Source organism: Ceratina calcarata, unplaced genomic scaffold, assembly GCF_001652005.2.
Source record: "Ceratina calcarata isolate Rehan_Ccalc_2016 unplaced genomic scaffold, ASM165200v1 scaffold48.2, whole genome shotgun sequence".
In the NCBI taxonomy this organism is placed as follows: domain Eukaryota; kingdom Metazoa; phylum Arthropoda; class Insecta; order Hymenoptera; family Apidae; genus Ceratina; species Ceratina calcarata.
The window spans coordinates 1,101,999-1,114,447 of NW_017172225.1; the positions used below are offsets into that span (position 1 = coordinate 1,101,999).

The 12,449-nt window shown below is 46.0% G+C and overlaps 2 protein-coding genes across 22 annotated transcripts in view; both read left to right on the forward strand.

Moving 5' to 3' along the window:
• Positions 1 to 294: 294 nt before the first annotated feature.
• On the forward strand, positions 295 to 4,040 carry LOC108627653 (zinc finger protein 346). The gene is made up of 8 exons (XM_018028989.2): positions 295 to 732; positions 1,897 to 2,286; positions 2,563 to 2,636; positions 2,744 to 2,893; positions 2,952 to 3,046; positions 3,135 to 3,454; positions 3,550 to 3,618; positions 3,684 to 4,040. Exons 1-8 carry the CDS (start codon positions 693 to 695, stop codon positions 3,836 to 3,838), a joined length of 1,293 nt encoding a protein of 430 aa, XP_017884478.1. The 5' UTR covers positions 295 to 692; the 3' UTR covers positions 3,839 to 4,040.
• A 3,192-nt stretch (positions 4,041 to 7,232) lies between these two features.
• The window catches only part of Eph (Eph receptor tyrosine kinase), an 86,636-nt gene continuing 81,419 nt past the window's right edge, over positions 7,233 to 12,449 (forward strand). For 14 of the 21 annotated variants that reach the window (XM_018029316.2, XM_018029312.2, XM_026815937.1 and 11 more), the window contains exons 1-3: positions 7,449 to 7,661; positions 7,792 to 8,541; positions 8,816 to 9,537. The gene's annotated coding sequence lies outside the window, so the exon portion shown is untranslated. Of the gene's footprint in view, positions 7,264 to 7,446; positions 7,662 to 7,791; positions 8,542 to 8,815; positions 9,538 to 12,449 lie in introns of those variants that run through there. The other 7 variants (XM_018029320.2, XM_026815942.1, XM_018029310.2 and 4 more) reach the window with 6 other exon arrangements.

Here is a 12,449-nt window from a genome sequence, read left to right on the forward strand (position 1 = left end):
CAGTCGAAGGGATAGTATATTCTGTACATCCGGTCTTAGAAATTTTCGAGAAACTTTTTTTAAACTCCTAGCAATTATGCATGCATTTAAATCATAACTGATGCCGAAGGCACCGTAATTGATAGGAAAGTTAATCCTTGTAAATCTTTGATGTATCGTACACACGTAGAGCTTGTCTCGAGAGATCAATTTCTATCTCATCTCTGTGGTAATTGCTACACGTGGGAAAAAATGAGACAGAATGTCTTCCCTCCTGGGAAACGTTCCTGTGTACTTAGAGTACACATTAGCTCTACAAGTATGCGTATGCACCGCATGTTTTAACCGATTAATAATGTGAAGGAAAGCGGTGGTAGACAGGATCAAAGAGACCGCCTGTTCTTTTGACAATACTTTTCCGAGTAGATGGCGCTTAAATGATGTCATATGCCATCATCAATCGCACGTAAGGTGTTAACCTCACAAACTTTTCTATCCGACCGAATAATTGACAGTCAAACATGATACACACATCGTGACGATATCATGCCGCAACGTATCGTGGGAAGTGCCAAGAAGCGATCGAGAGCAAAGCTAATTCGCGAGTGTAAACTCTGAGAAAACGAGCATTCTTATCAAGCCGTAATTACATTCTCGCCCTGTCAACATTTCTCTGACAACAATAAAGAATATCGCGGTAGTTAAGTTGGAAAATGTCCAGCGCGAAGATCATCGAAAATCCAGAAATACCGGGTGAGTCTCGATCCCTGGGAAAACGAACCGTCGCCGTCGGTTCGCGTTTTCATACGTGCCCTAGCGAATCTATTGAAATATAAGTAAACAACTATCGACAATCCTCCATATACACCTCGATCCTTAAAATCCTCTACGTTCCATTCATGCATCCGTAAAAATTTAAACGAAGAAAACACGTACGTGTGGCATATCGCTTGCGAGCGCGAATATGCGAGTATCGTTATAAATAACCGGATACATCTACATCGATCAATTATCAAAACAAGCCGCGGAATACGCGTATCACGTCGTCCTGCGAACACGTGGAGTTCCAAGTTAAAATAGGAATCAAATGTCTCTTCGTTTACCGTCGGGTCGAAATCAGCTGATTGCTGAAAATATAAAATAACAGACACGTACGAGCCCGGCCAGTCTCGCATTTTTACGGATACAACTCGGGTTTAACATTTATGAATGGATAATAAATGAAACGTCGGCGGGGAAATATGAACGAGTTGTACATTATTCGTATCGCGTACTATCGTTTCGGTTACCGGTCGGACGGAACGTGATACGATTGTTGATACTTTACGGCGATTACATCGATCGGCACCGCGTTCGAGCCGGCTCGTTTCGCGTGATGCGTACTAATTTTTTCGTCTAATTTGCCTGATACATCACCGCCGTTATCTCGATCGCGTAAACTTAATCGCGGGTGCTGAAGCAGCTCCGCTCGGCCCTGAGAGCGCAGGTACGGTATGTATGCACTCGATAAGCGAAATGAGCGTGCTGTCATCCTGGCAAATGTATCTGGGATGTTACCAGTAAAAATGACCGACATTAAACCTTTTATGTACGCGAACTTGTTCGAAATTAACAGAATTAGTCTCAGCGTTACAACCGATTAAATCCGATCTTACACTGGCCCTGAAAAGTATCTGATTTGCCCAACGTCTCATTAAATATCTTACCGATGACAATTGTATATTCTCATTCTGTATTTTAATTATCGTTCTTACTAATCCGCCCAACCTGGCTGTTCCACAAATTCCCATTAATTATTTCGAACAGTGTATAAGCGACATTGTTTAAACTCCGAATGCTTTTTATTGCCCCAAATTTAACCACGTGTACTTGTACGTTTTGTCATCGAACTTCGTAAACGGTTTGAAAAACTCTTAGGATTAGAATGTTTCCTGACACCGCCTCCTCCGCCTCCACCGCCTGTTGCAACGACGGAGAGCAACAGCGTGCCGGTTGCGAACGAGCAGCAACCAATATCTATAGATGCAACTACGACCAACGAAACCGCGGTAAATGCAACGACGACAGTTCAAACACCGTTCCCGGTGCCAACACCGTACGTGATGCACCCGATACCATCGCAAACCCCTGGACAACCGACGCCCTGGTGGATACCGACGGACGCGGACACGACGGATCTTTACGCGCGATGGTACGACACGACCTACAAACCAGTTGCTACGGTTGCGTCGTCAACGGCACAGAACAAAGCCAAGAACAAGTATTACAAGCGAAAAAACGAGTTCATCGATCCCGCGCAAGATGCAGGTAATTCGAAAATGTTTCCGCTGGCTGCTGTGAAAGTAAAATGCTGACAGAAATTGAGAATTTCATTTGTATTACGTCTAGACTGTGAATTTCGCTGAATGTGCAGAGCTACATTAACCAGAATATCAAAATACACTTCTGAAACTGATATCGTATATGTTTTATTTTGCCTAGAAATCCACAGTCTAATTGTGTCACGTATCATCGAGAAATCAGATTCCAGATTCCTGCGGCAGTTTAGCTAATTAAACATTGATTTATGTTTCTATTTCGTAGAGAAAGTTGCGAGCGCCCAGAGGGAACTGTCGACACTAATGAAACCGCTGAAATGCGATCTGTGCAATGCAGTCGTAAGGCTCGATTACTTTAAACGATACAAAAACTCTGTTGAATGTCACCTGAATTTATTTAACGTTAACACGCTGCGCACCATGCTTGAAAGAATGAACAATTTCAGATGAACTCTACGTTACAAGCGAAATTGCATTACGACGGAAAACCGCATCAGAAAAAAGTTTCTATGTTTCTGAACCAGAGCGTAAAGAGACAAAAGACCGAGGATGGCCAAGTGACCAGTACGACCACTGACTGGCAGAACTATTGCGATGTAAGCAGTTGGAACGTAATAATTTAGGCGACCGAGTGAACTCGCGTTTCGTTTACAGATCTGTAAGACATGGTTCACGTCGCAGACGGACGCGACGCAACACTACGCTGGTAAAAAACATATTAGAGCGGCGAACGGCGGACGTCGTGCGAGGTACACAGATGTATACTTGTCTGAAATTATTCTTAGAATGGTAGCTGTGTCAGACAAGATCATCGTAGCAGAGCGTTGAATTCTGCAGGCCATCGAAGAAGTCGCAAAATCAAAATCAATATCAATTAGATCCGAGCGGTCGATTCGGGATAGGGTTGGCTTTTCAGCCAGAAGTGCAATCACCACCGGCGCAACAGCCGACAGTACCTGAAGGTGCCAGCCCGGCAGCGGCACCAGCCCCGGGGAAACCTCCAGGGTCCATCTACACCCCTCCGCCGTACCCAACGCCGTTGCGTTGCGACCTGTGCGGAGTCTCGGCTAATCGCCAGGACCAATTAGAAACGCATAAGCGAGGTGCCAGGCATCTGAGAATGCTCAGATTAAACGGGTTGCCCGTGCCCGAGCTTGGTAAGTTAATGTCGCGATATCGAAACGGTGAAAAAAATTCTTACGGAGAAATCTCACTTTCGTCAATTTTTATATTTACCGTACGGATTTTGTAGCTAACGAAAGCGAGGCGACACCTGCCACTCCTGGACCCATAGATTACTCTATTTACCGAACACCATCAGGTAAGATACGCTTCTTCAAACGAAGCGATGTTGTCTAATCCTCCTCGAACTTGTTTTGTTTGCAGGCCAGTATTATTGTGCACCGTGCAATCTATCTTTAAACTCCGAGAGTACGTTTGCTCAGCACGTGGAGAGCAAGAAACACAAGAATCAGTCGAACCCGAAGTCGCCGTCGAACGCCGTGGTGGTATCGAAGAAAGCGAGATTTAAGAAGAAATAAGGCCACGGGGACTTTGTATACGTGCACAGGAGTGTACGTTTGTGCACACTATCTCTTTGTTTGTCCATTGTTTTCATAAAAATGAACATTTCCCTATCGTTTCTTTTTCCGCGGAGGTATTGTTGTATTGAGATTACGCACAGGGATCTGTGCCTAAAAGAAAAGGAGGAAATAAAAAACTGTTGTTCGATACTGTGCCTAAGAGAGTCGCAGGAGTCAGTGACCTCTAAGATCGTTACTAGATTATAGATTAATGCGAAGATAGATCGGATCGTCGCGCGACTGATGAGGAAGATAAGTCTGTTAGAGAACGTATTTAAATTAAATACCGATTAACTATAAATTCGATTCGGATAGACGCGGTAGCTCGTTAGCCGTGTCGGAGGCTGCGCGACTAATCGGCCACATTTATTCAATTACGAAACCATTAGCCTCCCCGCCGTTCGATTCGCGAAATCGCGCGCGCTCACGCGCGGTTTCTCGCGTCCAAGTGAAATTTATGCGTCGACCTTCCACGGAAATTTATGGCCACGAGCGAACCAAGGCGGCAGCCGGACCCCTCCTCTATTAATTACCTCCTAAGACGTTGTATGACGGATCAACGTTTTCAGCCTGTTTTTACTGTCACTTCCTCGCAACGAATATATCTTTTGACAACGGTTTGGCCAAATAAAAATGTCGATGCGAGGCATGAATCAACCAGCGAGAAACCCTGGAGCTACATTCACGGTGTCCAAAAATGGCACGACGGAACATGAAAGCTCTTTTGTCTTAGAGAAAGAAGATCGCGACGCGGATGCTGCATAGAATTTTTCGAGGGAACGAAATTAGTCGTCGTTAGCCAAAGGAGGAGGAATTCTTTTGTAAAAATTTCCCAAGTACCCCGAAGCCATTAAAACGAGGATATGAAAATGTCTACGAGGGACCAGTGGTTCTCGCTTTGCCCTGCATTCCGCTGATTTTCAAACAAACTCGCGGCTCGGCAATTTACCCAGCTATCCTCGTCTCCCACTTCTTTTTAAATTTCCGAAGCTTCAATTCCCGCTACGCCCGGAGATTAGGATCGTCCTCGCACGGACTTGTAGATCGTTGCTTTATACCTGCGCTTCGGATTTTTATGACCCCTGGTTCCACGTTTAACGCGTTCCGTTCTTTTTTTTATTCCTCTGCATCCTCCCACTTCACGACACGACCGAAATCCCTCTCCCATCGTCTCCTTCTCTGCGCGCTGCTATTCCTTTCTAACACCGAAGGAATTTGATGCGACGTAATAGAGCAGAAAGGACCAGGGAATTTCTCGACGGAAGTCGATTCGTACAAAACAATTGTGGAGCACAATGGAGACGAACGACAGAAATCGATTTGTCACGGCGGGTGTAATGCGCATGAAAACTTATTAATCACCGCGCGTCCTCTCAGAAATTCGATGGAATTTCTCCGGATGACTCGAGGGAATTTCTGGAAAGTCACAAAACCCGATACGATCGCGCAATAAATGAGAGCAAACGATTGAGTATAAAAAAGTTTCCTAATCGGATCGAACGATCTGTCCACGATCGGGCTATAATTCAATAGGTAATGAACTCCTCTACGGTGAAATAAATTATTGTAGGTCGTATAAAACGGTAAGGATATAAAATATACGGCGGGTGGTTATGGAACTATTCACGCAGAAATCCTCTTCCGTACACGCGTGGATCCACTTTATTAACGTATCGATCGGGGATCGTCTCGGACGTTAAACATAAATTTCTGGCACCCTGATTCTGTACAAGTTTTGTACTACGTCACAACTGTAGAAACGGTCGGAAGGAGTTCTATCTTCTATTTGTCGTCGAGATGAGGATATTTCAAAGAAACTAAATGTATACAAACAATTTTTTGTAGCAGACAAGGGTCAAGTTGGACGGAGGTTTAGAAATTAGGTTGTTAATTTCTACGATCGATGCGTTGACCGAACGGCTCTAATAAGTACGTGGCTCGAGCCAGCGGTTACGAAATTCTCTTTTCACGCGAACCATCGTTTCTAATTCCGCTAACGAACGGCTAACTTTGTTAGCGCGAGGAACGGTACGTACCGGTGTCGGAGCAAGAGCAGCCGCTCCTTTGTTTCGCCGAATCCATTGTTCCACCTGAGAATATGAATCGGTAAAAAACGGCACGGAGCCGAGAGCCGAACGGGAACGCGAGGATTTCTTTTCTATCCTGTTCCCCTGAACAAATTCGTACAATTATTTCTCGATTAGGCGAGATCGTTGCCCAGGCCAGATTACCCGACCCGTATTACACGCACGAGAAAAACGAACGCTAATCGCGGAAATTTCGCTCGCATAACCAGTTTGCCGGTCGTAATTATTATAATATTTCATATAGCAATTCATCCAGCAATTGTTGGACCATTCGACACAATGTTTGATACAATAATTCGTATAGTGATTGATGCTTCCTATAATGGTTGTTAATTGTGCGTAAATAATGATGCAAATGGGTTAATAAGACGTTTTTGCGGGCGAGCCTGTCTCGAAAGGGGTAACGCGACGACGACGTACGGATGGGAGAATAGGAATAAAAAGTCGTGGGCGCATCTCGGTGGGGCTGACCTTGCAGGTCTTCGCGGGCCACCAATGTAGACTGACAAGAAAATAGAAAATCGTGGCTGCTCCTAAATGCGGGCGGTGTGATGTCATGCGGAAATAGCCGACCGTCTATGTATCCACCGACAGAGAAAGGGTAACGGGGAATCTTGATCGGTCGAACGATTATACGTATAGTTCGGGTACCGGAGGACCCGATACGTTTGCCAACGAAACTTCGTTTGCGAACAATAATCCCTGTCATTTTCCGCTCGATTTTCTTCTTAACCCTCCAATCTTTCCTATCGTTTATAGCCTAACGCGATCATCCAAGCCCATATTTCTCGTATCCCAAGACTACTCTCATTAACATCACTTTCCTCAATTAATTCCCTACTCTTAATGTAATTGCATCGCTGGCGAGGGCGAAGATAATAAAACTACTGACGTGCCATCGAATCGTACGGCACGTAGACGCCGTTTCATATAAATCCAGTAAATGAAATGCGTATAGAAAAATGTATTCCTCCCTTGCTCTTATTCTGCTTAGCTTTTATCCGACTCTAACTCGTTGACAGAATTAACTCACCAGTACGATGCACAATCGCGTTGACCGAACCTCTGGCTGATTCCGGGAATCCGATCGATGCGATAGGAACGTTTACAGGATCCGCCAGATAACGATTGCTTCGGTAATGACTCCCACTCCTGTAATCTTTCGTCGCGTTAGCAGTTCGATTATCACTGATCGCGAAATACTTCACGCAACTTTCAGTTGCAGTTGAATTTATTACACAGTGATTTGCCGACAACGCGACGTGAACACGCGACAACATATTCTGCCGAAATCTGGTAAGGATCAGGCCATTCCGATAATTCGATATAAATCACGAGTCTGCGAAAATAAGTATCGTCTAATAATTTCTCTTTAACCGTAAGTGACACTTTAAAACACAATTAGAATCTGTGGACTCACCACTGACGTTAATTAATAAGAAGCAATCGACGACAGTTACACGGACAATGAACAAAATGGTCCACTTTTAACAGAATATCTGAAATTTCTCTGTCCCCTATTCACGGCAAACTGACCTCTATCGATACTATCGATAGATGTCCACAAATCGATGGACGAGTCACACGATACATACATCATACATACGCGTGACCGGGGGGAGGTATAGTTTCGTAGGATACTTTCGGAAGGACGACGAGTTCATTTTACTCATCGTCTATCTTAAAAGTTACAGGTAAAAATAATTGTATATTGCATGAAACATGTTTTGAAACATCATCCTAACGTTCAAACCAGCTGTTGTGAGCATAGATTCTGTATAAATACGAATAATTATATCAGTATTTCGTTTTCCGAAACAACAGGTTACCAAGGGTACGGGCGCCACAATCGTCTTTCTGCGAAGTGGACCAGATTTGCAGCATCGAGGATGGAGGAGCATGACAACGGGGAAAGAAACTGAAGACGAACATCATTGTGGACGGCATCGATGGAAGTCATTGTTCGTCAGTAACATCACGGGATTAGGTGACATATATCGATCGAATTTCATGAATCGATCGAAGGCATTCATCCCGCCAAAAATTAGTCGCATGGCACTGTAGTCGCATCACGTGACCGAAGTGGGGCTAGTTCCATAGATTTTCGAAAGGACGATATATTCGTCTTTCTGGTCGTCAATTTTACAAATTTCAGGATATAATTATAAATTGTATCTCATAGACCACGCAACATCTTCCCAGTGACCGAAACCAGCTTGTATGAATACTAACTATGCGAATACAAATAATTACATCAATTTGCATGTTTTTAAAGCCAACAGGTTATCGAGCGTAGGAACGGCATGATCTGCGAACTTTCCGCGAAGTTGGTCAGGCTTTTAGCATTGAGGGAGGAGGAAAAGGACGATGGGAGTCAGCTGAAAACGGATTTCGTCGTGGTCACCGTCGATGGAAGTCACCGTTCGTCCGGTTCGTGTTCGTGTTCGTGTTCGAGTTGGAGTCCGGGACTTCGCGGATGTGTACGGGAACGCTGTCATACCGCCGGGACGAGAACGCATGCGCGCGGATTACACTTGACGGGCTCAAAAAATCAATGACCCCGCTCAGTCGTTGGTAAGATCGCATCTTTTTATCTAGTATCATAGCATAAGAATCGGGACTGGGACCGAGCTGGAGGGTCGCGCGGAGGACCGGAGGACCGATCAGAACGAGAGGAAGCAACGTTTCCATCCGGAACAGGGACGAGAGGCGAGAAAATGGACGGCGAGGCAAGGGTGCAGCCCCGATGGCGGCGCTGGTGTAAACCGGCCGAATAGCGGTTCGGTGAAACCAGCCGAGCGACCTCGGCTCGTTTCGGCTCGACGCGTTAGTTCGTGTTCTCTCGCAGCACACGACGGACGTACCCTCGGACCGCGACGGGTCTCGCGTTTTAATATCGGAGCAACGAAGGTATAAAAAAAAAAAAGAAAAACTAACTGTTACTTTGCCAACGTGGTAGCGATTCGGTGGTTACCGCGGATAAACGAGACATTGTGCGACATTTGTTGACGATAACAAGTCGGAGAACGCGCGTCTCGACGCACGAGGTCGTACAGTGCCCTGACCGGCGATAAAGTTTCGGAGTGACTTGTGTACGGAGAAAAAAAAGTGGTGAACCGGAGAGTGCGCGAATACACACGTCCGTTGTGCTACTCTGACGGGTTCGAGGAGAGAGCAGAGGGTCCGGTCGATTGGATCGATTCTGTCCGGTACGCGGTTCGTTCGGTGAATCGTCAAGGGAGAGTAAGTATATACGCCGTGGTAGCCGTCGCCGCGGTGCACCGTCCGTCCACCTTTCGCGTTGCCGCGAGTGCACGGGATAAAATGGCGCTTGCTTTCGTCCGTGCACCTCTATCGACCGTAACAAACAATTCGTCGCCGGAATCGTGGCCACGGGAAACACGACAATTTTGAAACATCGTCCGAGAGGCTTCTCCACCTCTGCGCCCGGAACCTTCTTTTGTCTGCTGCGTCGCTGCCAGCCACGAGTTCCGAAGAGGATACCTGGAGAAAGACGATCCTGAGTGAAATTTCGGGAGTCCTGAGGAACCACACGTTGTTCGCAGTAAGGTGAGTTCTTTTTCGTACGATACAATACGATACTCTCTCGGGACTATCGCGATCTCCGCGATACCAAGTTATTACGTCGAAGCTGGTCTATTGTTAACGTTGGATAGCATTTGCGAATTGCGATACTCGCGTCACGAATAAATACGGTAACCAGCGTCGAGGGAAATGTTCGTTTTCCGTTTGTTATCCGCGGCTTGCGACACGGGAGATATTAACGATCGCAGTGAAAGGCATTGATTCGTTGAACCTCAGAATGCTGTGTCAGGAGCGTGGATTCCGCTCGAACAGGTTTGCCGTTTCATTCGCGTTGCCTTCTCCGAGCTGCCGCGAAGTAGCCAGCCGATTTATAATACCGATCCCCTTTGGATATTCATATTAGGACGCGCTAAGTATGTTCCAGTGTTAGCGAGTCCTGAAAGTATTTGAAAAGGCTGAAAGTTACTCCGTTTCAACAAGTAGCGAACGATCGATAGGCCGATGTTCTTTTTCTTTCGCTTTGGACGTTTTCGGACGTTCTTTTTTTCGAACGTGTCCCAGCGTTAACGATTCCGTAATTATGCAAATAAATCTGAAAGGGTTGGAGTCGGCTGTTTGAAAGTCCGAGTGACACGCACGCACACGATGTGTACATAGGTAACGCGTGTGTGCACAGTCGCGGTAGGTACACACGCGCTTTCGCACGCGCCTAAACGTGCCAAACGCGCGGTTCTCTCTTCGTACGCTCCGGCTACATACATGTACTACTCGGAAAATGACAGGCCATCGGTAAGCCGGTGTGTTTGAGCTCGCAACCTCCTCGTGCAAATATTTTGCGCGGGCAAACACTCGCCATGACGGATCATGCCCTCTCCTAGAAGCCTTATACCCAAAGAAACGGGATACATCGTCCTGAATTTTGCGTAATCCCCGCGAACAAATTCGTCGCGACTCGTTAACGCTTCCTCTACCCTCGCTCGAAATCTGAGAGTCGTAAATCATAGATGGAAAGAGGAGCCATCGATACATCGTCGTTGGATCGCGTTGTAATCAGATTCCATTGTATATGGCAACGCGATACCCTTGTACTACCTCTGGCGAAAGGTTTTCCAACAATGTAGTGATAATAGAGATTGGGTAAGAACCCTTGAAAAACAAAAAATTTTTCTATGGTGGTCGAACCGTTGTATGTTCCGTTCGTCGGTCAATTTATTACATTTTTCTGGAGTAGTCGGTAGGAGGGAATTGTTATGTGGGCAATGGGGCATCGGAGCAACAGGGGAAACGAATTTCGGTGGGTCAGGATCGTCACGAATAGCAGCTTCGGGGTAGCTGATCGCTATCGAGATGGAGCATGTCGTGGCCAGGTAGAATGGTAAAAAAGGCAGCAACCCCAGTCTACCTGTTGGCATCAGGTAGCGTGGTAGTTTACCTAAGCCAGGCTTATCGAGCCCGTCACGTCTCGGGACGTGACGAAATTGTAGGAATCCCCGTGCACAGAGTTTACGAATCGTCTAATTAACTGTTCCGACTTAACAATTAACGTTCCTCGATGCAACCTAACGGTTGCACGCACCCGAGCGCAGTTTATTTGCATAATCTCGTGGTCGCTAAAATGCGAGTAACCTAACACCGTGATCGATGGGACTTCTCGAGTTTAATTTCATTTTCTAGTATTCGGCCGCGTGCCGGGAGACATTCGTTGTAATTAGCCTCAATTTGGAGTTCCGTCTGAAGCCCGCTAATTCGTGGTACATAACGTTTCTTGTCTCCTCTTCCCGACGTGAGAACGAATCCTCCGTGTTTGTCTCCATGCTTCTGGCACCGTCAGATCTCCCCGATAATCGTCGTTCACCGTTAGACGAAAACGATCCAAGAACCGGCAAACACGATCAATGAGAAACCGTATAAAGTCACGTTGCAACTTCCAAGTGATAATACCTGAAATCTCCGGAAACTGTCCGACGCGTTTCTCTCATGATTCGATTGAAACATGACGTTTTCCGAGAGAGGAAAACGAAATTGGTCATTTTTCGAATAGATCTTGTGAGTCCGACGGATGGGAAAAGCAATTTCCGGTTGATATCGAGGAATCGGGCGATTAATTGTGATCAGCGATATTGTTAGAGCCGCGGTTATCGTGTGCGCGTGTGATTGGTTAGGGATCCGGACACGTAGAGTTCTGCGCATACTGGTGCGTAATTGCATCGTGAAAGTGTTCCAAAGCGATCCTCGCTGTTGGAAACGCGTCGATCGAGCGGTTGGCAGACCCGTGGAAATAGTGAAAGTAGTGCAACCACCTGGCTCGTCCTTTGAAAACCACTTGTACCTTTGCCCGTGCTTCTTTGTCGCGCTATCGAGTTACGCTTCCCAGGAATCGAACTCAACCCCTTCCCACGTGCGCTCCGCTGGAAATTGTTAACGCGAGCTAGGAAGCGGAAATTTTACTCGCGAGGCCCGTCCCCCTAAATTACAGCCAAAGATTTCGGTCGTCGACGAGCCGATTCGAATCTCGTTTTACGTTTCCAACAGGTATCGTAGATCTAATCTCGATGATCGTTGGGGATCTAGGATTACTCTGTACACTCCGGTGCACCGGATGTGTGCTCGTATCTCCCAGATTGCAAGGTCGCATTGTGCGACTTTCCTTCTACGTTGATAATCGCCAGACCGATAGATACGATGTATCTATTCTTAGAAGCCTGAATTGATTTCATATTTCCCAACAAACAACGACCCACGCGTAAGATCGTTGCTACCGGAATGCTTAAGGATGTATTGGCTATACAGTCAATCCCAAAAGTTTATGTACCTTAGAAAAACGCATTTTCTATAATTAAAAAGAAATCAGACGTCGGAAGAACAATGCTAATAATAAATAGCTACGTGCTAAAAATTATAGAAGGAAATATCCAATTAAGTATTGACGCTGACGA